General features: G+C 34.0%; 1 protein-coding gene across 1 annotated transcript; it reads left to right on the top strand.

The window, feature by feature from the left end:
* The first annotated feature begins 14384 nt into the window (after positions 1–14384).
* Positions 14385–25622, top strand: LOC145631363 (uncharacterized). Its single transcript, XM_081683434.1, has 9 exons — positions 14385–16048; positions 16145–16212; positions 16309–16990; positions 23960–24128; positions 24526–24793; positions 24888–24990; positions 25091–25221; positions 25307–25385; positions 25466–25622. The coding sequence occupies exons 1-9, from the start codon at positions 14385–14387 to the stop codon at positions 25620–25622; spliced, it is 3321 nt and encodes a 1106-aa protein (XP_081539560.1).
* The last annotated feature ends 692 nt before the right edge of the window (positions 25623–26314 follow it).

The raw sequence follows: 26314 nt of genomic DNA, 5'->3' as shown, positions 1-26314 counted from the left end.
TTATCTTTCTTAATTTCTTATACATGAGAAAAAGTACAAGTATTTACTATTTAGTAGCACTGTCAAAACGGTTTCACAGTTCGGTTTGAAATCGGTTCGGTATTTAATCGGGTCGGTTTGGAATCGGTTTAATTGTCTCACGGGTCGGTTTTGGTTCGGTTTAAATAGTTATCGGTTCGATTCGGTTTCGGTTTATTCTTAAGCGGTTTTAATTCGGTTCGGGTAGTAAACGGTTCGGTGCAGACGGGTTGCGGTTTGTTAACGGTGCGGTGTAAACGGTTTTTATCCCGGTTCAAACAATTTCGGGTTGGAAAGGTTTCGGGTTAGAAACAGTTCGATTCTTTTTTGGTTCAGTTTATAACTGGTTCGGTTCTTTTTCGGTTCAGTTTTTAACTGGTTCGGTTCTTTTTCGGTTCAGTTTATAACTGGTTCGGTTCTTCGATTGTTTAACCACTTTAACGTTATTCATATCGGTTCCATTTCAAGTTTACTAAATTATAGTTGAATTTGAATTAAAACATAGTCTAATAGTATATTCATGTCACTAGCACACTCCCATCTTTATTTCATTATTACTCACAGAATCAATGTAATCATATGCTTAATAGTCTCCGTGAATTAATTTTATTTATTACGTCTTCAGCCAAGCCTTGGTACTTAATATTACAAGCTTTTTGTTCATTTGGTTTCATCACCTCAAATGTATACATGACTAGAGGCAGTAGTGTTGCTAATAGTTTGAGGCAGGGCCTGGGCCTGCTTGTTTTGCTCTTGTTTGTGAACACTGATTATCCTTAAGACCTTAATGAATGATTTGCCTTGCTATTTTAAAAAAAATATTCTAAGATTTCTAATATTTAATCCATTTAATTATATCCCCGTCAAAAAAAAAAAATGCATTTAATTATATAAAAAAGTTTGTAAACGGTTCGATTTAGAAGCGGTTTGGTTCATAAACGGTTCGGTTTATAACCAGTTCGATTTTTAAATGGTTCGGTGCAAGCGGTTTTTTTGCCAGTTTAAACGGTTTCGGGTTGGAACCGGTTTCGGGTTAGATACGGTTCGGTTCTTTTTCGGTTCGGTTTTCTTTCAGTTCGGTTTATATTCGGTTCGGTTTGTTAACGGGTTCGGTTCTTATACGGTTTAACATTATTCGGGTCGATTCGGTTTCGGGTTTACTAAAATACGGTTCGGGTCGGTTTTCGGTTTCAAAAAAATCGGTTTTTAATCGGTTCGGTTTTCATTTGGGTCGGTCGGTTTCGGGCAGTTAAACGGTTTCGGTTTGAAATTTGACAGCACTACTATTTAGTGATTAGTGAGAAGTTTCCTGTAGAATGGAGGGATTATAATTAGCGCCATGGATATGTTATTCTGAGGTTGGATTGTTTAATCTCTTCAATAAATATAGTATTCTGCTTACTTGCTTAGTGAAGTTAACTGATTTGATTTATACTACATTATGCATAATTGCATACACACACACACAAAAAAAAAAAAAAAAAAAAAAAAAAAAAAAAAAAAGCACTTTTCCCACTAATCAACACAAATTAACATAGAAAGTAAAGTAGTGCTATTAATTCAAAATTGATAGCTAGATTTGATTATTATTATTCTTAAAGATAAGGCGTCATATGTCTCTATGGACCGAAACTTTTCAATATCTACTTTTAAAACTTTATTTGATTTTTATTATTATTATGTGGACTTGGCTTTTTGACTGTTTAAAGAAGAAATTTAAGAAGTTTCCTACATTCTAATTTAATATAATTACTGATATTACATTTTCCTTGTTATATAAGTTGATCCAAGGAAGGAATTTTCTGATGCAGCTTCTACTAAGAAGTTTCATTATCATAACTTCATAATTGTATCCTGTTATCAAGTATATTGCATAAAAAACACAATCACTTGAACTTATGTTTGAGCCCTTGACCAAATCTGAACCCCCTAAAAGATCCCATCTTCTCATTGGTAGTCGTCAGCTTCAAACCTTAGACTCTGTGATCATAATGACCAAGATTTCTAACCAAATTTGATTCACTAGTAGAATAAATGTGATGGGAAGCTATTATTGGCAAGCGGTTTTAATAATCCGCTTCCCATTACTTAATTTTTTTTTTTTAAAAAAAAAAAAAAAAAAAAAAACCAATGAAATGGCAAGCGGTTTTGGCGTGAACCGCTTGGAATTTAACTAATGGCAAGCGGTTTAAGGTTGAACCGCTTACCATTATTAAATTGGCAAGCGGTTCAACCCCAAACCGCTTGCCATTTTAAAAAAAACCCTAAAACCGTGCCCACCCCTCCCTTTATTTCTCTCTCTCCTCTTTCTTTACTCAGCTCTCTCTCTCTCCTCTTCCATTTTCGGTGCTCTGATCTATCTCTCTCCTCTTTCTTTCTCCCGTTTCCCCCCTCTCTCCTCTTCTCTTTCCTTCAATCCTTTCTTCTTTCACTTTCTTTTTTTCTTTGTTCTTTCTCATCTCCAAAAAATCGAACCAAAACCAAAAAAATTCGACCAAATTCAACCAAAACATCAAGTTTTCGAGCAAATTTCGAGTATAATTTCAAGCAAATTCGTGCATGCGTTTGGGTGTTCAAGTTTTTTAGGTCAAATTCGACCATGAAAACTCTAGATATAGAGTTTTTATGGTCGAATTTGACCTTTAAAACCTTAATTTCAAGTCCAAATTGGCATTTTCATGGGGGTGGGTGGAGGTCGTGGTGGGCTAGATGGTTTTTTTTAAAAGGTGGGTCAAATTTTTTTTTTTTTTAAATTTCGATTTTAGATTTATTTTTGGTGGGGGTACGGTCGTGGTGGGTGGTGCGTCGTGGTTTGGGTGGGGTCTGGTTGTGTGGGTGGCGGTTGTGGTTTGGGTTAGGGTTTTGGTGGGTTTCGGTGAGGGTTTTGGTGGGTGGGGGTTAGTTGGTGGTTCTGGTGGGTGAGGGGTGGTGGGGGGTTGTGGTGGGTTTTGGTGGGTTTCGGTGAGGGTCAGTTGGGGTTCTGATGGTGGTGGCTGCTCGTGGGGGTCGTGGTGGGTGGTGGTGCTGGACGGTGGTGTTGGTGGTCGTGGCTGGAAGTCTGGTCTGGAACATGAATGTTTTTTTTTTTTTTTTTATTATTTGTATTAATTTTTTTTTGAGGAATATTATTTGTATTAATTTTATTAGTTGAATCAATTTTTTTTAATGTAAATGTAATATTACAACAAATAATTAATAAAAGTATTAATGTTTTTACATATGTTTGGTTTATATTTCAATTTTTGTGGAAAAAACCCAAAAAAATTGTTTTTTTTTTATTATTTTTTATACCCATAATGGGCAGCGGTTTGGCGCCAAAACCGCTGCCCTTTCTCTAGTAATGGCAAGCGGTTCTGAACCGCTTGCCATTTAAATGGCTAATGGCAAGCCCCCTAATCCCATGCGGTTCAAAACCGCTTGCCATTAAGGGGTTTGAACCGCTTGCCATTACGTTTATTCTACTAGTGATTTTCGCTTTATTGTTTTGTGGTTGTGAAAATGTAGGCTAAATAAATAAGTTTATTAATTAACAAGTAAACAATTAAGGAATGTGCATGACATCATCTGACAGTGTGCCATCAACTGTTTGTTAGGATTAGTGTGGAGATGCATCAATATATGGAGGCATAAGGAAGAATCAATGGTAAGCATGATAGAGGAAGTTCGACCGAACCCTCCATTGGCATTACCGAGGTTCGGTCGAACCTCAAGATAGAAACTTTTGCGTTTTTAGCAAAAGTGGAGGAGTGGTCAAACCACTGCATTTTCGGCCGAACCACCCTGAGTTCGACCGAACCCTGGGTTGGTTCGGTCGAACCTCTTTGCGACCCTGTTTTGCGGTGCGATTTTAGTCCGTATTGCTTGATTAATTGCTAGCCCTTGGATTGTCGTGTTTTACCTAGACTATATATAGTTTTGTTATACTTCTTCTCCAAGCATTCACAAACTTTAAACACTAAGAGAGGGTTTATGAGAGGTTTTGTGAGGAGCATTGGAATTATATACACTTCATGCTTGTAATCTTGATTCATTCATCATCAATACTACTCCATAGTGCAAGGTGGTTTTTTCTCCCGGTTCTCGGGTTTTCCCACGGTAACTTTGTCTCCCTTTTATTTGCTTTAATTTCTTCATTTCTTAGTTGTTGTGCTTGCATGTTCTTCATTGTTGTGGGTTGATTGCAATAAGTTTGAGCCCTTAATCCTTTCACTGTTGCCTTCATCTATCCATTGTGAATATATTGGTTGGATTGTTCTTTTGATTAAACTTAGCTTGCTGCTTGCTATTGCTTACATATTGAATTCAACTAGCTATTAAGCTAATTCATAACATAAACGGAGTATATTATAATGGTTTGCTAATTAATTGCTCAACAATTGTCATCTTCACTCTCTTTTCGTACCATAAATTATTACGCGAACCACTTTTTCTTATTCTAACTCCTGATTAGGGTTTTTTTTTTTACCAAAACGGCTAATTTGACAAAAGTATTTACCAAAACGGCTAATTATAAAATTTAATTCCCAAACTAGCTAATTTATTAAATTTTTTTTGAAAGATCCCTAAATTTATTAACTTGGAAGGAATTTATCTACTTCTTATTTTTTTTGAACCGGTTTGGTTCACTTTATTATTATTATTATTATTATTATTATTATTATTATTATTATTATTATTATTATTATTATTATTATTATTATTATTATTATTATTATTATTATTATTATTATTATTATTATTATTATTATTATTATTATTATTATTATTATTATTATTTTTATTTTTTTTTTTTTTAATTTTGTTTTTTGGTTTTGTTTTTATTTCCTTATAGATTTTTTTAAGTTGGAAAATTTAAGGAATAACATATACGCAAGGGTTTAGAAGAGGTAGGGAACTAGTTCTTTTTCTGCATTCAGTGTAATGCATCAAATATGTGTGTTAAAACGTTGATCGACATTGCTCTTGGCAGGGTACTGTGAAATAAATATTTATGTTTGCTGGTTTAAAAAAAAAAACTTCGTATTTATATTTCAAAGTCTCAAAAACTACGAAGAACGTAAACAGCTGTAGACTCGTAGAACCCTAATTTCGATAAAAATAAATAAATAATTAATTAAAAGTCCTAATTTTTCATCTTGATTATACCAATCACAAAAATTTGGAATTTCAAGTTATATTGTTCTATCAAGACTACCGCAAATTTATACGACGATAAGGGATTTTAAGGTATTGTTCATCTTTTTCATGTCTATTAATTGTATACTCTTTGTTAATGTCGGCTAATATGAATATTTTTAGTGGTTGTTTATTTTGTGCAATTTTTAAAAAAAATGAGAATAATTGCTGCATACGTATTATGTTGATTGTTATTGTTCAAATTAATGAGATATTTTAAAGTATGGCATTAAAATTTAAATAAAACCAAAAAAAAAATAATTCTTTTTAAATAAAAAAAAAATAAAGTGACCGGTTTAAAGGAAAATAAAAAATTATGATATCCTTTCAAATCAATAAATTTAGCTAGTTTGGGAATTAAATTATATAATTAGCCATTTTGGTAAATACTTTTGTCAAATTAGCCATTTTGGTAAAAGATCCCTCCTGATTAGGCATCTGTTATTGGGCACTTGGCCTGGAGAATGCACACCCTAGTGCATATTCTATGTCTGTATTAGTCCAGCCATTACCCTGAGTTGTGAAATTTTTTTTTTTTGGGAAAGAAAGCATGAATTTGTTCATTGATAGTGGTCTTTGATTATAGACAGCGCACAAATTTTTTTTCCCCACTTACACAGATTTTACAAAAAAAAAAAAAAAACAAAAAAAAACCAAAAAAAAAAAATCCCATGCATTTTAATAGTGAATGTAGAGTTTGGATTTTCCACTCTATTAATTTTCAAATTTTTTTTATAATGAATCAAATACAAATGCTAACATATTTAAAATTGTTATGATATAGATGTATAAGTGGATGACTATTATCCATGTACTATCTAGAATACTCTAGAGACGGGTATTTGATCTTATCCGATGAATCCTTAGATAATTTACATGTATATATATATATATATATATATATATATATATATATATATATATATATATATATATATATATATATATATATATATATATATATATATATATATATCCCGTAACAGATGGAAAATATACACACTGAATAAAATTCACAAATATATTCCTCTATATTTAAAACGTTATCAGCACCATAGCAGTACGAAGCAGAATAGACGTGATACAAAGGGAGTAGATGTACGAAGTAAATAGCAACCTTACGATTTTATGCTGGAAAAGGTACGTTTGTACTCTATTCTATACACAATTAATCAACTATTAATTAATTTTCTGCCGAAAAAAGGTATGTATATATGTAATTGCGATAATTCATGAGAACCAAACGACACTTGTATGAATGTTTTTGATGCAATATGTTATAATCTTCCAAACTTGTATTGATTATTTATGAGTGAATATATTGATACAAGTTGCCTAATTTCATATGAATACTTAGGAGATATGTTTAATCCATGTCAATTATTCTCTCTAATCTTCTACTTGTATAGTACTTGATCGTCACAATTTGACTTGGTGATACAATTAAAGAGGGTAACTGCAACACCTCAAGATAAAGCTAAGACTGTTTGATTCCTTCGCCATCACCTCCACGAAGTACTTAAAAATGAATATTTGACTGTTAAAGACCAACAAGTTCTTTAGAGTAATCTAAAGGAGAGGTATGACCACCAGAAAACTATGATATTACCAAAAGCTCGTTATGATTGACTACATTTAAGATTACAAGACTTTAAGTCTGTGAGTGAATATAACTCAGCTATGTTTGTGAAATTATGTGGGGAGAAAGTCACGGATGCAGAAATGTTGGAGAAAACATACTCTACTTTTCATGCAAACAATGTTGTCCTGCATACACAATACCGTGAAAACGTTTTCAAGAAATATTCTAAATTGATATCTTATCTCCTCGTGGCTAAGCAAAATAATGAGTTATTAATGAAAAATCATGAATCACGTCCTACTAACTATACTCCATTCTCTGAAGCGAATGCGACATCCCATAATGGGAAAGAGTATAAAAACAAACACCATTCTAGCAGTAATGGTCGAGGTCGCAGTCGTAGTCAATTGCGTGGCCGAGGTCGTGGACGTGGATCTAGTGGATATGGTAGAGGTCGTGGAGGTAATTCAAATTCCCACCCGAAGTGGAAACGTAAAGATAATATTGATGAAAAGGAAAAAAATAATAAAAAATGAGACCAATATGTGTTATCGTTGTGGAGCAAAAGGTAATTGGTCTTGAGTGTGTCGTACACCAAAACATCTTGTAGACCTTTATCAACAATCAATTAATCAGAAAGGAAAGAAAGTGGAAACTAATTTGGTGTACGAGGATGGTGAAGGTGATTTCGATTATGGTGATGCAACCCACTTAGAAACTACTAATTTTGTTACCTCTAGGCGAATAAACTTGATTAGTTTGCATTTATTTTTATGTTCCCTTATTTAAGCTAATAGTAGTATTATGATTTTTGCGTTATAAGATTTTCGTTTTGGGACATTTTATATTTTTGATGTAGCACTAATTTCTTGACTTACATTATACGGTAATTTTCTATTTTTCATGTTAAGCATAGAACTTGTAAATATGTGGGTGATGAATAGGTCGGATTATTGTGCATATGTCAAGGATGACCTTGAAATTTCTAATGAGTTTCTAAAGTATGTCATTACTTAAATAATCTATCATTCGCAATAATGATGTGATTCTATAAATATAATGTCATGAGAGAATAATATAGTTCCCATTTAGAAAATTACTAACATAAGAATTAAGAAAGGAAGGGAGGCCATTATGGAAGAAAATTATTATTAAGTATGTTTCCATGATGTATTCTTAATTTATGATTTTATATCATATACTTGATTGAGAAATAATGCTTATAAGTTTAAGAAGTTGAACATGCGTGCATGACATTGTGAGAAACTTGATTTATGTATATATTGTGCCTATATATATACGAGATTCAATTCCAAAGATTAATTTAATTGGGCAAGAGAAATAAGTCGAAGCTTTATAAGAATAAGTTTACTCTGCTTGATACATGCATTGCTAAAAGAATTAATGGCTTAAAATGTGCAAGAAATTAAAAAGTCGTTGGATTAATTTTATACCCCATATGCAAGGATTAGGGGGAGATGACATTTATTCTATTGTTTCATTTAATCCTTGCACATTATGAATATAAAAATATATTGATGTATGGTCAGTTGCGTACATATATCAATAACCCATATAAAAGTTCAAGAGGGAATCACTGTAGCTTAGTAACAGTAACTCCTTATGAATAGTGCAAACTGGCGTTATTACTACCTTGCCCTTGGTATTAATGCATTGCCAAATCTGCCCTTGCTTGCTTTGACTGGATTTACTTGCATAGATGGATTTCCTTTTTTGCTTGCAGAGGTGGATTTCTAGAACACTGTTGTACTTACTGCCAGCTAAGATGTTAATTTGGTTTGATGGTTTATAATTCACATCATGATTATTTATTCAGCGATAAAAAAGGATGACATGAAAGGAATGGTGCATTTCCTGCCGTGTATTATTTATCAATTAGTGTTAAAGCTTTGTTGAATCTGATTTTGAAATTAATTTCTGTTATAATTTGGTTACGCTAATGTAATTTGGAAATGGGAGTGGGTGATTGAGGTTTGAGTTGTTGGACCGTACAGTACTTGATACTGTTTCTTTGCTTAGGTCGGTGTTCATGAACCTAAAAAATTTGCTCATTCCTAAGACAGTATATATATATATATATATATATATATATATATATATATATATATATATATATATATATATATATATATATATATATATAGAGAGAGAGAGAGAGAGAGAGAGAGAGAGACATACACATCCATTCATGTGGGGTGTGTGCGATCTTCTTTTTGTAAGTGTATTTTCGTTATGTTGTTCTTAGTGTTGTTGGTTTCTTTACTATTCTTGGTTTATTTGTTGATCCTTCTTTTAAGAAAAAAGAAACATCAGTGTTTTGTTTAGTGTAGTGTAGTTCTTTTTGTTATTGATGCTGTATGAAACTCTACTGTTCTGCTGTGTTTATATAGAAATTTTGTATCAAACTGCTTCATTGTCGACTGTTTTCCGTTGTTTTTTGAGCTGTATGGTGTTTAGGGATACCATTGTTTCTTTTCAAGTGTGAATTTGCATGAACACCCATTGTTTAAGTTTTAATTGGTCAATCTAATTGGAAATAATTTGTGTCATTTTTGGTTGTGTATTGTATTTTAATATACAATTGAAACGGTTTAAATTTTTGGGGTATCAGCCAGCTTAATTGTTAGCCTTTTCTTTGTTGTTGTTTGGCTTGTATGGTGCTTAGAGATACAATTGTTTCTTTTAAATATGTGGTTTTGGATGGACGTCTACTATGTATTTCTGTATTAGTCAATTTAGTTGTTTTACATTTGTGTTTTGTTGGGTTGTGTATCATACATTTTATATACAATTGAGACTTGTTTTATGGGGATGTAATCATTATTTATGTGTCGATTTCAGAAAACTTTCAAGTGTCGAGGTGCTTGTTGATATTCTTGGTTTGTTGCTGCTTTGCAAGGGTATTGCTTTTTCAATGGTACGTAACTTTGAAATACTTTCTTATGTGGCTTGCTTTGGGTATGCATGTTTTACATATGTTTTGTTTTTTCGGGTTGTTTGCTTATTTGTTGAGGGTGTGGTGTTTAGTAATTATGGGTGTCATTAGGCAGGTTATACTTTTTCCTCATCCTTCTGTTTGGTTTATTGTGTTGTTTTTTGGGATTTTAGTGCTGGGGTTTTGGGTTGTCTGGGTATTAGTTAACAGTCTTAAAGTAGATGAGTGTGGGCCTTGGTATTGGTGAGATGAGGGGATATGAGGTTTAAGATTGATCAAACAAAGATGTTGAAGGTGTAGTTACTGGTAGCCTGCCCTTAAATAGTTCATACTATCTGACATGGCTTGTGAATAAGGGAGTTGAGTTGTTTAGTAGGCTGATTCTGCTTGAGACTTGTAATTTGGCTATAGTGCCTGTTATGGTTTCAGTAGTTGTGCAGCTTATGTTAGGGGAGTGTCCATTTTTGCCTTTGTGTACGGGATTTCAATCTAAATGTGGTTACTGCCATTACAGGTTATGGATGCTCGGCCTAACAAGGTTTACATTCCCTTTGAACCTCTGTTGAAAAAGATCACTGATTGGCTACAGTTTCCAGCACCAGTTTATGGATTCATAGATAGTGCTAGGAATAATGTCTGGGTGCAAGTCGTGCGATCAAACAATGGAGCACGCTTAACATTCTTTGGTGGTGATGCAAGTACAGTTCAAGAATCTCGTGAGAGGGCAGCTCAGAAGGCTGTGAAAAAAATGATTCATCTGTTTGGCATTAAGGTGTATGATTTCACATATGATCAGATTAGACTCCATGAATTGTGTTTGAAGCTATTTAGGAATAAATGTGCTGAGGTATTGCAAGAGAAGGGCAAATCCTTTGGGCAAGGTGCAGGGGAAAGTTCAGGACATACCCTGTTTGGTAGTGGTTTTCATATTTCCATTGACTATGCAGAAGTATTAGTGATTGTTGTGCGAAAGACTGGTGCATCTGTGATAGTTATAGAAACTACTTGGGTGGAAGGTCATGGCTTCGTTTCGTGGGTTATGGTTAATTGTCCACGTAGTAGTAATGGGATGGAGTGCATTTTTAGTGAGTTCAGTCCTTTGACAAGTGTTGCTGAACAAAAGGTTGCAAAGAAGGTTGTCTTTTACTTGGCTTGTAGATACAATCTGGAGATAGTTGATGCTAATTATGGGGCTACAGCAAAGTTGAGTAGAGAGTGTTACTTGCTGAGGGAGAAGTATTTAATTTTAAAGGGGCATCTTGAACGGTTGGAGCAGACATCTCAGCTTCCTGTTGCCACATACTATGTGGTTCAGGAGGAGAATGTGTCTCAAATTTGTAAGGAGTTACCGGTTCCTGTCAGCAACACTACGTCTGCTACTCCTGCTAAGCGAAAGAAGCTACTGCAGATAGCTCATGAAGAGGAAGTGGGGGTAGGTACTTCAGATCAGGCAGCGTCTGGTTTGTTGGAATTAGGTCGGCTGTTTGGTAATGTTGAGACTGATTAGTTAGTGCTTAGCAGTTGTAAGGGGCTGACATGCTCTATTTTGTGGAAATATGTAGAACAGCAATCAAAAGATGTTGATTTTGTTTCTGTTTAAATTTTGAAAAAAGGAAAGGCCTACTAGGCTATGGAACCTGGTTATTTGGGTTGTAATGTCAGTGTAACTAGAGTGGCATTTATAAGCTTGCCACCGCTTTTGTTGTAATGGTGTTTCCAATGTAAATATCTATGGAATAGTACTTTATTTACATGTGTTTGTTGCAATTTTAATGCCATTATTAATGCTTGCAGTTATTAGCTTAAGGTTTGCATTCCTTCCTGCGTTGTGGTATAAAATAGTAATTCAAATCTTCTTCCCAGTATAAAATAGTAACTGATACATATTGTGTAATGTTTAGCCTATACATGCCAATATATATTGCTAATGTTAGGATGCAGATTTATAGCGCATACATTAAAGTCCAGTATTTTAGTGGTTTTGTTTTAGTATGTGGTTCTTTGCAAAAAAAAATAAGGAATTACTGGTTTGATCTGTGTGTATTATTATTGCTTTCTAATTTACAGAATGGTTGCATCTGTATTCTGTCATGCAAAATCTAGCAAAAAATCCAAAACAGCATGGTTGATTGCCAGTATGGTATTCCTTATTTATCAAGTAAGAGTTGCAACAGAGCTAATCGAGCTCAGCAACGATCATCCCAAATAGCAGTACAAGGGTAAATGCTTACACATAGTTGTTATATGTTACTTAGCTTTCTGCTTCCAAGGAGTGCCCTAATTTAATTATTGGATTTTAATAATTGCCTATTAATAGCCAACAACAAGATGACCAGTCTTCTTGTATACGAGTTTCAAAAAGGAATCGACTGCTGAATGGATTGCCAGGGGTGCACTCAGATAGGTAAACGACTGTGCACTGGGGTGATTTTTGGGATGACGTTTATTGGTTATAGATTATAGTAATGTGCATGACCACATGTGCAGATCTCAGTTAGTTTGTGTTTCTCCTACGAATTGTATTGATGGCCATCAAGAATCTTTAAGGTAATCATTAGTGAATCTAGAAGTATATGCAATTGTAACATGGTATGTGGGAATGTAGTTGCTTTGTATGGTTGTTGTTGACACAATTTGATTGTATTCAGTAATCAGCATGGAGTTAGACATTTACCTCGAGAACGTGTAACTAAGAAAAAACGCAGCATCGATGATATGGCTCGGTCACAATCGAAAAGGTACAAGTATTAGAAATTAGTGTTAGAGGTTATCTAAGATAAACATATAGTGCTAATTATGTTTTTCATATGTAGTGGTTCAGTACTGAAGAAGAGGAAATCTACTTCTAAGCCAAAGTCGCACTGTATGTTGCTGAGCAACTTTTCTTAATATGGCTGGTAGTTCTATGATACTGAATTTGTGCATTATGTGAAATTAATTGGATTAATTGAATTTGTATCAATGCCAGATATTCCTGCTGCTATGTCTGGGCAGCCACTGTCAATGGAGCCTCTGAAATTATCGTCCCCTACACAATGTGTACATTGCGCTGCAAAAAAATTTGCTTTTGAGACTTTGAAATTTTGTTGTGGTGGGGGAGAGGTTAAGATAGTGACAAATGAATACCCTTCTGAACTGCAGCGTTTGTTTACGTCAAAAGATGAAGATGCAGTTCACTTCAGAACTTATGCTAGGTTATACAATAATTTGTTTGCCTTTAGTTCTATAGGCGGGAATTTTGATGCAAGCACTTACAAGGGTATATATGTATTTAAAATGCACGAGCAAATGTATCATTTTGTTCCAGATTTACTGCCCGATAAAGGCACTCCAAAGTATTTGCAGCTCTATTTTTACGATGGACAAAATGAAGCTAATAATAGGCTTAGGTGCTTTCCAGAGGTCCGTCAAGATGTGATTGAAATTCTGATGCGAGTTTCAGAGCAGAATCCATATGCAGTGTTCTTTCGATCTCTCAGAGATAGACATGTAACTGCTGATACCAAAATTGTCCTTAATCAAAGTACAGTGCTAGACCAACGTGTTTACAATGCACCTGCTGTAGATGATGTTGTGGTCATATGGCCAGAAAATGCTTCTTCTAGCCAAACTTTGAGTCCTCATATCTTACTGTCTGGTAAATCTGCTATATCTCATAGAATTTACCATAACTATGGTTGTTATGACCCATTGCAGTATCCTTTGTTATTCCCTCGTGGGGAATGTGGTTGGACTCAAGGCTTAAAAAAACAGTCTCACAGTGGATCGAGGAACACAATTCCATTGCCAGATCCAATTATGTCATGTGCTGTGCACAGTGCTGAGGATTTGTTGAATGAAGAAGACAGAAGTACATTCTCCAGACACATTTACACTAAAATTACTTATATGTACTACTGTTTGTTTTCTATCTTCCAAATTATGAATAATTGTTTATGCTGTTGTTATGCAGGAGCGTGTAAAAAGAATACTAGAGCTGATAAGTTCATTTCTGCAAGAGAGTATTATGCCTACAAGTTGCAAATTCGGCCTGAGAACATGTTGTTGCGAGCTGGGAGGTGTTTCCAGCAGTATATAGTTGACATGTATGTCAAAATTGAAAACACTAGGCTTGATTACTTTCGAAATAACCAACAAAGTATACGGGCTGATCTATATCAAGGTATTCTGGATTCATTGGACTATGGGGAAACTGTTGCTAAAAATGTAGGGCGTAGAGTAATATTACCTCCAACATTTATTGGAGGACCTCGTGACATGAAGAAACGTTACCTAAATGCCATGGCCTTGGTTCAGAGATATGGGAAACCAGATCTATTTGTCACTATTACTTGCAATGCTAACTGGCCTGAAATAAAAGCTGAGTTAAGCCCAGGTGAAACAGCACAAGATCGGCCTGATTTAATAGCTAGGATATTCAGAGCCAAATTACTGTTGCTGAAGAAAGAAATATTGGTGAAACATATTTTTGGTGAAGTCGCTGCAATGGTGTATGTTGTTGAGTTCCAAAAACGAGGATTACCACATGCTCATTTCTTGATCATCTTGAAATCAGATTGGTAGCTGAAATGTCCTGCTGATTATGATAAATATGTGTGTGCTGAAATACCTCCTGTTAGCAATAGTAACTTGCGACGGACAGTGCTTGCACATATGATGCATGGCCCCTGTGGTGTGTTAAATCCACAATGTCTCTGCATGCGTAACAAGGGTGGTATGTTGTCCTGTAAAAATAAATATCCTAAACAGTTTTCAAACGACACAACTAATAACAAAGATGGCTATCCCATCTATCAACGACGTGATACTGGGGAACAAGTAAAGATCCGTAACACATACCTTGATAATCAGTGGATTATCTCGTACAATCCTTATCTTTCTTCATTGTTTGATTGCCACTTGAATGTTGAGGTTTGTTCCACAATTAAAGCAGTGAAATACCTATACAAATATGTATACAAGGGGCATGATAAGTATTCATTCAATATAGTACTTGGTGAGTCCGACTGTGTTGATGAAATAAAACAGTTCCAGTCAGGTAGATGGGTTTCCCCTTGTGAAGCAGCGTGGAGAATATTTAGTTTTGATCTGTTTGAAATGCATCCTCCCGTTCTTCCTCTACAGGTTCATTTGCCTAATGAACAAACTGTCCATTTACATCCTCATGAAAGACTACGTGCTGTTGTTGCTAATTCTAAACGTTCTCATACTCAATTGACTGAATTTTTTGCAGTCAATGCAGCTGTTGAAGGTGGTACAGGCTACTTATATGGTGAATTTTGTGAGCATTATAGATGGGACGCAGGTACTAAGCAATGGAAAGAAAGAGTGTTAGATCTATTTTCTGTTGGGCGTTTGGCATTTGTGTATCCTGCAGAAGGGGAACACTTTTTCTTACGACTGCTATTTCTTAATGTCAGAAGTCCAACTTCATTTGAAGGGCTTCGAACTGTTAATGGTCATGTGTATCCAACTTTTTATGATGCGGCATTGAAGTTGGGACTAATAGAAAATGATAATGTTGCGGACTTAACATTGTGTGAAGCTTCAGAGGTCCAGATGCCTGATGCTTTACGCCGTTTATTTGCAACAGTACTTATTTTCTGTCAAACGGCTGATCCGCCTGTCTTGTGGAAGAAATTCTACCCTTTTTTGTCTGAGGATTTCAGGTATAAATACGCGAACAATGACTTTAGGATTCAGCATTTGACTATTCGTTCTGTTGAGGGGTACCTTGAAGCTATGGGGAAATCGTTGTCAGCTTTTGGATTAGATCATTTAATTGCTCATGTTGATGCTGAGATCAGAAGAACAAAGGATATTGTGGATGCTCTTGATGCTCCTATTCCACCAGAAATTCTTACATGTCGTTCTAGATTGAACCATGAACAAAATGCTGCCTTCTCATGTATCATGCAATATGTAATGGATGGGAAACCAGGTGCTTTTTTCATAGATGGCCCGGGAGGAACTAGGAAAACATTTTTATACAATGCATTGTATGCAGAGCTTAGACTAATGAACAAGATTGTGTTGTCGACAGCAACATCAGGTATTGCTGCATCGAACATACCTTCGGGACGTACAGCTCATTCAAGGTTTAAAATCCCACTTGATAGTGATGCTTCTCTGGCATGTGCTGTTCCTAAACAGGGTAGTTTAGCAGCATTACTTAGGGAAACATCACTGATAATATGGGACGAGGCTTCAATGGCTAAGAAACAGAATATTGAGTCTTTGGATTTACTATTGCAGGATGTGTGTGATAATAAACTCATGTTTGGAGGTAAGACTGTTGTGTTTGGAGGTGATTTTAGGTAAGTTCTGCCAGTAGTTCCTCATAGATCAATGAAAGAAGCAGTTGAAACCAGTATTGTTACATCATATTTATGGCCTAAATTCATAAGGTTCAGGTTGATAGAAAATATTAGAGCTCGGGAAGATTTAACATACTCTGAGTTCTTGCTTGCCTTGGGTAATGGTGAGCTACAGAATTAAGAAACAGCGTATGTACAGATTCCAGACCAAGTAGCTCAATTTTGTGAATCCGGAAACAATTTCATATCTGATCTCATAGAAGCAACGTTCCCTGAAATGATGCAAGGTAACCTTGGTACTGATAGATTTATTAATCGAGCAATCCTAACACCATTAAACGATGAAGTGGATTCGATTAATGCATTCATGATAGAAAAATTTGAAGGCAGAGCTGTTATATACAAGAGTTTTGATATCATGTTGAATGATACATGTAATATATATCCTACGAAATTCATGAATAGCTTGTGCCCAGGAGGAATGAGCCCTCATGAGCTTGTGCTGAAGGAGAACTGTCCGGTAATTCTTTTAAGGAATCTTTTACCTTCGTCTGGTTTGTGCAATGGCACCCGTCTTACTTGTAAGAGGTTTTTCCCAAACGTTATCCAATGTGTAATTGCTACAGGACAGTACAAAGGAGATCATGTTTTCATCCACAGAATCAATTTAAGACCATCTGGTTCTATGAATTATCCTTTCCAATTTGAAAGGAAACAGTTTCCCATCAAGTTAAGCTTTGCAATGACAATAACCAAATCTCAGGGGCAGACTCTTAATCAGGTGTCTATACATCTTCCACGCCCATGTTTTTCTCATGGTCAGCTATATGTTGCTTTGTCAAGGGCTAAAAAGGCAGCAGATGTTGCTGTCTTTTATGCTAAGCCTCCAGATCAACACCCTCAAAACACTGTACAAAATGTAGTGGCTTTTGAAGTGTTGAGGTTGGCAGGTGTATTGCATCATAATATAGAAGAAGAAACATAAATATCTGTTTTTAATCAGAGCATTAAAGTAGGACTTCAAAGTATGTTCCCTTTTGTTTCTTTGAAATTAAAAAAGTTTTTATATATTTAAGAAGACAGCTGATAGTTCATAGTTATATATTGACAGGGTGAAGGAATCCTAAGGCAAAAAACAAGGAAAATCCACCATTAATCATGGTGTTCACGTGATGCGGTTCATGTATTCATTTGATTCTTCTACTCTTCTTGATAATACATTGTAGAATTTGATTTTTATAAATTGTTATGGAGTAATGCTGAATCCTGTGAAAGTACATTATTTTTTGCATGCTGACTGCTGTGCTTCTGCTGTCATTCTGCAGTTATAACTTAGAAGATATGGAGGAATATATTCTGCACCTTCTGGTATTGTAGCTTTATCCTCCATTGAAGAGCAGGTTTGGGGTATTGAGTCTAATTATCAGTTATTTTTAATAACCGAATATGAATTTCATGATCAAGGTTTATTTTTCGTATTGAACAAAAAATTGTTTCTAACTTGCTTCTTGTTACTTCTGCTTTCAATATTGTGCACCAATGTACTAGGTTTGTTATGACAAAGATTGTTTAGTTTTGCTATTTGGTTCATTTAAAGAGTTGTTTACAGAATTGTATACATATATCAGGAGAATTAATATAGTTTATAGCATTTTTCTTGCTAAGATTCTTCAGACTTTAATTCTTTTTAAAATGTTCAAGCTGTGGTTATATGAAGGTGAATAGATCCGGTTAATTACAATTTGACTTAAGTATATAACTAATATTGAAAGCTTGTATTTGCAGTAATGACTAGCATATACACAGAATGTTTGAACCACCAAAATATAGGCTTGTTCTGAAAAGGTATGCCTGGTGTCACTGTTCAATGACATGTTAGTTGCTGTGAACCCACACTATTTTATATGTTACATTGAACATATCATCAGATTATCTAATTAGATTGCTGGTAGATGTAATAGCTGAGCACCTAGAGTATGCTATCTTATTTACTCAGTGCTTTCATCAATGAACATTAGTATAGGGTGCATTCGAATTTATATGCAGGTGGCTACATGATAGACCTGTAATAGAAAATAAACATGTTATTGGTTGTTGGATGTAGCTAGGACCTGAGCTAGATAAAGATTTGCTTAATAGTTAATTTGACATGAGAAAGATTCCAATTCCTACTAGATAGATAGATTGGCTTAAGAAAGAAATATCATAAATGCTTATAAAAGTATTTGGCTTGACTGGGACAGAGCAAGCAGTAAGTAGTTGTTATAGCCTCTAAAACATATGACATACCCAGGACAGTAGTTAGTATCTAATTGTTACCCAATTGAGTCTTTTCATCTAAATAATTATCTTGTGAAAAACGAGTTAAAACAATCACAATCTCCTTCCCTTTCAGGAAACTATTACATCTTATAGTAAACTGAACCTGAAGGCAGTTTAAATAGAGGAAGTCCTATACTTTATAAAAGCAGAAAAGTGCTTCCTTCTTTTTTTGGGTTTTTTTTGTTTTTGTTTTTTTTTTTCCCCGGTTACCTCTTCTCAATCTACCATGCTTATTGTTATGCCTTTAAAATTTAAGCTTTTGGGAACATGTTATATCAAACATGGTGGTTTAAATGCCTAGACGTTCTTTGTGTGCTCTTCCTTTATCTAGAATCTCATTTCAACATGCTCCAGGTTATTCAATGAAACTAGAAACATTACTAAATCTTTAAAGCCCATTAGACATATACATTCCATGATATTAATACAATAAACCTGCTCTTATTGCTAATGCTGGAATCAAATGTACATGCCAAGCAGTTTTCTACACTTACTATTAATCTTATTCAAAACAGTACATTAAAGAGTCTTTTAACTGAGCTGAACTATAAATCCTAACATACCTGCAGCTTAATGGACAACTATTTCTAACACAATAGGATCGCTATTCTGTAGGAAAACAGCCCCAATTTTTCCATAGCATACACCTCCACTGGAATACACTTGTGACATTCTCTCTTTAATTCTGCTACAGATAGTAGCTTATCAAAGCAACTGTCTTCAACATTGTATTCGATACAACCTCTTATGCGGGTTACTGGGAGGCTACAAACTATGTAACTTTTATAGGAATGTCAAAGTATTGTTTTAATGCCAATGATTATACTTAAGCAGTACATTAATGTTTGCTGACCACATTTGACGATGTTTATTCACAATTTTTACCTTACATGTTTAGCCAGTCAAATGTTTACAATGACTGAAACTTACATACTTGACTGTTATGACCCTGTCATGTTAAGCAGTTTTGAAATGACACAAACCAGTAATTACAGCAAATAAAACACAAGGTTATTAACTACCTAATAATTTTGAGCTTATCCTATGCAATCTATCATAATGACAAAGTTATAATTACTCTTCTTGTTGAGCATTGTTATGAATTTGTAAGCTTGCAGCTCGAAAATTTAATTCCGTTATATTATACATGTTAGATTTCTGTAATCTTTCTATTATTACACACTGGCTTTTTTCAAAGGCATTACCCTGCATGATTTAATACTGCAGTCTTACTTAACACATAAATATTAATTTTGCATAACATGCCTATTATACAGATGCAATACATAATTGCCTTTCTTACATAAGTATTAAACATTAACTAACTGATTTTCCACATCTTGTAGTGAATACTTAACGCCTTTATTATTACACACCCATACTACTTCAGATAATACATATTGATGCTAATATATTAGTCAAACATGTGAACTAGAAAGCAGTTCTATGTGGAAAGCTATGCTGGCCCAAGCATCACCTCAAATACTAGAGGAAAACCTGTTTGATAAATCACTAGAGCACCTAAACCAACTACGGCAAACACGTGTTCGTAGAACGCATTCACACCATTGCATAGTACACATGATATAATGCTACCTTCTTCTCGAACTACTCTTAAGTCCACACACCATTATTTCCTTTTGTGCCGAAGAAGAACAATTGTGCATGGATCTGCTGTCCAGAAATGCATTGTAGAAAATGGTACTGGAACAACCTTTTCACATCAGAATTTAGAAACAACCAGTAGTTAAAAATTTGCTAATACTAATATGATACACAAGTGTGTATAGAAGATATACAGATCTACAGCTTACAGACAATGAAACTTACAATAATTCCTTGGAAAATAACCAGAGGGTTAACCACATATGTAAATGATGGATAAGGACATTGTTGTTGCATTAACCTTAAGTGATTTTCCATTTCTGCAAAAGACAATGGAAGCCTCCTTCGAGTAACCCTGGTTTGGGTAACTGGTGTACCAAGATTGGTTTTATCATGGCCATCATATGAAAAAATTTTAGTATGGAATATTTTTCTACCTTTATAGTACATCATCAAGGTATCTCCAACTTCGATATCATTATCTGAGATGAACTCTTTCCAGCCTCCCTCGACATACATTCCAGTGATCATATTTCCAGATTTGGTTCTTCTAATAACAATATCCCATGCTGGTCCATCACTACCGCGGAACATCTTGGCTGCTCCACATTGATTGTATAAGATATGATAAAAAAAAACAGGTATCTCCTAAATCACAGCAAAAACACAGTTAGTTGGTGGGAGCAACATATATATGTATATATATGTATATATGTATATATGCATATATATATATGAATTATTTCTCATAAAAGTTGAAATGTATACATACTGCCATATCTTTGTGTTCTTCTTCAATTATGAGTATCCATCTCATGATAGCATTGTTTTCAGCCTAACAACATAAGAAGTTGAGAAATTAGCTAAAGGCATGGAAAAACTTATCTAAAACACAAATACAAATAATAGACTTAACAAGGTCATCACAGACCATCTTTACCATGGGTAGACACTTTAAACAAATACTAGAACTTGAGTTCTCACAATAGCTTGGATAGTACCTTTATATAATAAATGATACCTTTCAAAAGAATCTAATTATTAACTGTAGCCATGTGAAGTGCACCATATCCAAATATCTACATAATATATTGTGTAAGTCATATGTCATTGATCAATCAACACGGAAAAAGACTATCTTATACGTGTTGAACCATTCATTACACTTTATATACCAACAATGAGGATTAGGTAACAACATTTTTAAAAACAAATGGCAATGGACAACTAAATTAGATTATTTATATGAAATCAAATGTTTGAATCGTGGTTGGTGTAAAGGAAATAATAAACTTGGTTGTTTAGTGCACCTTAAGAAACCAATACTGTATTAAAGTATTATTATTGATAAAATGAACAATAAAAAATGTTTGAAACTCAGAGTTCATTATATTTGGTTTTTTGTTTTTCCCCTTGATCTAGGGTTATTTCAAGTCTCTTGAACTTGCATTTTTCATATAATCTACAAGCTCAATACTTTTAAGGATTGTTAATAGACATAGCCATACTTTTATGATATCACAATCTTTTAAGTAGGCATTCACTAAGTAAAACTTTGCATAATAAGAAAATAGTTCAACAACACAGTGTCACAGACCCCCCCTCCCCAACAAAAAAGGGTAAATAATTCCTTAATTATTGTAGATAGGATAATAGTCTCAAGTCACGTGTGGGTTAACTTAATCAATTTTAAGAAAACTCTTTTTTTTAAATGACAAATTTAAAAAGTCTAGATTTAACCCTTGACATAGTTTGTTACTCCATACTATACAGTTTTTTCATATCTAATCAGTTCACATATGTTGGGTTTATATAAAATAGGGTTTAATAAGAGGTACCTAAGTACGAAGTACAAATAAATTTAGAAAATTGTTTTCCAGCGACCTAATTAAACAACCAAAACCCTAACGACTATGGAACTCTAAAAATTGTGAATATGGAATAGAGAGAGTATTGTTACAAAAAGTAGAAAGCTAGATAACCCAAGGAATATAATTTATAAACTTATCGACATTAAGAGTAGATATATAGTTATACACACATAGCTAAGGTCATGATGAGCTATTAAGAACTAGAACTAATTAGTGACTCAGTGTGGCTTGGATTTCTCTATCTCTTCCATAGTTAATAATCCCATAAGAAACCATTCTGATTTCCTACTTACTGCATACAAAATTATAGTAATACATATGGTTATTTTTAAGTCTACCTTGCATCTAAATCACGTTCCAAAATCCAAAGTAGCAAAATATAATATTGAGCTCAATACTATACATGCATTACTATCGTCCTTGACTAAGAATTTACATTACTTACTTGACACCATATATTAGGCCATGAACCTACATTTTTGGTTGGCTATTAAAACTTCGAATTGTAAATGCATTTGTAAAACAAGTCGTATACTAATGGTTTTGTCAATTTAAGTAGAACGCAAAGCGTTACCGCATTCTGTAATGAATTGTGGTTAATTCAATTATAACTAACAACACCTTTGAACTAAAGGTTATTCTACACAGTTTGTACATATTACACTTTGGAAACAAATATATACAATTTACTTACTATAGAAGCAAGCACTTCACATAGTCACATGCACAAAAGAAAGTTACTTAAAGGACATCATAAATTGTACTTGATAGATGAAATACCACATAAAATCTTTTATTATTTAAAAATTGAATGGTATCTTACATAAGAAGTCTTCACAACCACTTAAAATCTTTACTCACATAACTTTACAGCTATTTGTGTTATTATATTATTTATATGTTGTACTATCCCCTCAAATTAAGAAGACTAAATCTTTGCAACCCATGCTTGTAACTGTTTGAACTTGACATTACTTAGGGAAGTAGATGACTATCAACTACTGTTTGTGATTTTTAAAAGGCAACAACAAACAGAAATAGAAAAGACAAGCACAAAATAGATTAATTATCAAACATAGAAACTTATAAACAAGTAAGATAACGCATAGCATTTCTGGAAATAATAATTAGAAAAACAAAGAATTCTAAGTGGCAAAAAAAAAAAAAAACAAAACTGTACTGGATAACTGTTCTAATCACTTATAAGTATGGGCTGATTACTATTCGAACCTTTAATCCGTGTCAAAGTTGTTCAACTGATTACTCAGCTACTACTTCCTATTCTTGACTATAAATAGCAACCTCACTTCTTCCCAAAAAACGCCTTTACAACCCTTAGAATTTCACTTTTTCCTCTTAAGGTACTCTTATCTCTAAAGCCTTGAAATATAGAAATGTATGTATCTTTTAACACCATTGTTGTACTGCATATTCAATTCAAGTGTTTACTCACTTATATTGTCATTATAGCCATAAAAGTTATACATCTGTAAAATAGCTTAACACAAATACATGCTATATTAGGAAACTGGTCAACTACCTATTGTAGTTTCTGTTCTGTAATAAATACAAGTGCATGATTGTTTGTTGCTTTTATGTATAATTTCTTGATACATATTGCATGGAATCTTTTCTGCATAGTGTAAATTTCGTTAAATAAATTCCACTTATTAAATACCGCAGATTGAATTGTTGAAAGTTTTTTCCCATTAATATTTATTACTATGTCGAATATATAAAGAATATTCCAAGCTTAAGAATCTTTTGCATGGAAAAATACATACCAGACTGTATAGAACTATTGATTATATTTTTACAACGGATGATAGCACTTGTGTCAAAATATATTCGGCCTTCTGCACTTGAAAACTTCCTGCATCAGAACTTGTAAATCTGCTATCAAGAAGTATTTTTCTGGGATTTATAGAAGATGATTTCATGAATCTGTAAAACATGTATTGTTACTTTGCATACAATGAATTTCACAAGTTACATATTGATTGGATCATATACCTTAATAGTGTTTGTAATGCCACAATATATGAGCTTTTAAAAATCTCTGTGTTAAATCCATTTGTATACTTATATCAATATTAACTGTGGGATTTTACAGACTGCAATTAGAATACAATATGAAGCTTGAACCGGTTTATTTGGATGAACTTAACACTCAGAGCAAAGATTACAAGGTCAGAGTTACGGTTGCTGAAAAGGGTCGTCCTCGAGAATCACCTAAAAAGCCAGGATTAGTCTTCCAAACTCTCATCATGGAAGATGAGAAGGTGAATATGCTTGAACTTGATACTTTATTTTTAACTTCTTTTTTATATATATTTGTTCATGAAAAATCTTTGTTTTGGAGCACTGTTTCATAAGCCATAATATGCTAAAAAGTATTGGAATGAGAAATCTGCAACATTAACTTATTAAGTAGCTATATTCAATCCATATTATACTGTCTATGTCTAATAAGGAGTGGAAAACCGTATAGAATCTGCACAAACTTTTTTTTGATCAAAAATTCTGTAGCTGTAATCATATGGATGCCTTAATAAAGTTGTCCTTATGTGTTCAATTCAAACCAGGAATTACATACTTGAAATTGCTTGTGTTTAGTTTAAACCATTTGTTGTTTTAAAAAGATTTACATATGTTGTTTCACTTTTGTTTTACTCATAGAAAAACAAGATGCGTTGCGCTCTTTTCGGAGAGCAAATAAAGGCTTATGAGGATATCTTAAAACCCACAGGAAAGTATGAGATATCTAGGGCTCCTATAGGTGTTGTGGATGATCAGTTCAAATTCAACCTTGAAGAACTTCCGTATCAAATGACTATTGGACAGCAAATTGTTGTGCAGAGGTTGAACCCTGAAGCTGGACCTATTATTCCCATGTATCAGCCTCTGTCGACTATTCCTAGGACAGCTGATCCAGACAGCAAATTTGGTATAAAATTGACTACAGTAATTGTAATTTTTTTTAACAATAAATCAAGTAGCTTTTGTTCTACCTTAATGCTGTTTATATTCCTTGGCTTCAGATGTTGTTGTAGTAGTTCTCTTTGTTGAAGAACAGCCACGCATGATTACTAATTCGCGTGGACGTGAGAGCCCAGTTCGTGAGATAGTTGTCACTGATACAAGGTTACATGAGCTTTGAATAGTTATTCCTTTAGCTTTTACAAGACTTATCATTTATCACTGAGCTGTTGTGCTGACATATATTTCAAAATCCATGAAACAGCCATGATCAATCTATCACTATTTCAGCATGGAATGATCTTGCTATCAATGATTGTAATACACTCAACAACTGGGCTGACAGGTTCAATGTTGTTGGCTTCACTTCTCTTAGGGCTCAGAACACATCCAGAGGTTAATTACTTCCATATTTTTGCAATTCTATTATACAACAACAAATACACACAATGAAGTCTAACATTACCGGTTAATGATGCAGGATTCATTTTGAGCACCACTATGTCAACTCAATTCATTCATGAACCTCAAGGAGATAGAGCAAACGTGCTTCGCGAATGGTACATTTCTTAGTAGTCCATTTGTCATGATCTAATCACTTTTTATCCTACATTTGACCATGATTGCACCTTCATTACAGGGCAAAAGTGTATCCACAAGTCCTGCTTGATAGGCAGGCTAGAGTACTTACTATCAGATACCCCAGTAAAGAGAAAAAAATCTACACAATTGCAGGATTAAGAAACAAAAAGGTTAAGATTTCACTTCCAGTACTAGAAACTCTATTCATTAAGTAGTAATTATATATCTTTTGACAGCAGTTGATAATGTGTTCTTGCAAAAAAAAAAAAAAAAAAATACAGCCATCCAATACTATGCAAGAAGAGGTAGCATGGATAAGAGTCACCATACCTAATGCTGAACTTAACAAGATTCATGCCTATGCTGGTTGTCATGAATGCTATAAACGCACAAATCTTCCTGTGGGATCTCGCTATCGTTGCACTGTCTGCAGGAAAACGGATACGATCTCTGCTCACAAGTAAATTATTCCTATGCTCTTCCAATCTGTACAATATATATACTTACAACTGCTTCTAATTTAATTCCGTTCATGTTCAATAGAGTTACATTTAAATTTGAAGCAATGGATAACATTGGAGCTATGTCATTCACCACTTTCAATGATGACACAGAGAAACTCTTCAGAATGTCAGCAGCTGAGATTTCTAGCATGAAAAATACTGTAAGCATCCCTTTCATTAAAAAGTGTCTATGTTCTATTCTTTCATCTATTCACAAATATGTTCTCCATGTTTTATTAGTACTTTGTTAAAAGTAGTGTACACTCTTGGGATTGAACTTCATTCTGCATTCTTAATATTAATCACAACCAAATATATTGCAGCTCTATTCAAATATAACCTGTAACTTGTTTGCTCCTTGTGTTTTAAAATTCCATGGATTCCCTATACTATACTTCAATAGA

This window comes from Chenopodium album, chromosome 5 (genome assembly GCF_948465745.1).
Source record: "Chenopodium album chromosome 5, dcCheAlbu1.1, whole genome shotgun sequence".
Lineage (NCBI taxonomy): Eukaryota > Viridiplantae > Streptophyta > Magnoliopsida > Caryophyllales > Amaranthaceae > Chenopodium > Chenopodium album.
This window is presented reverse-complemented; position numbering and strand designations above follow the sequence as displayed.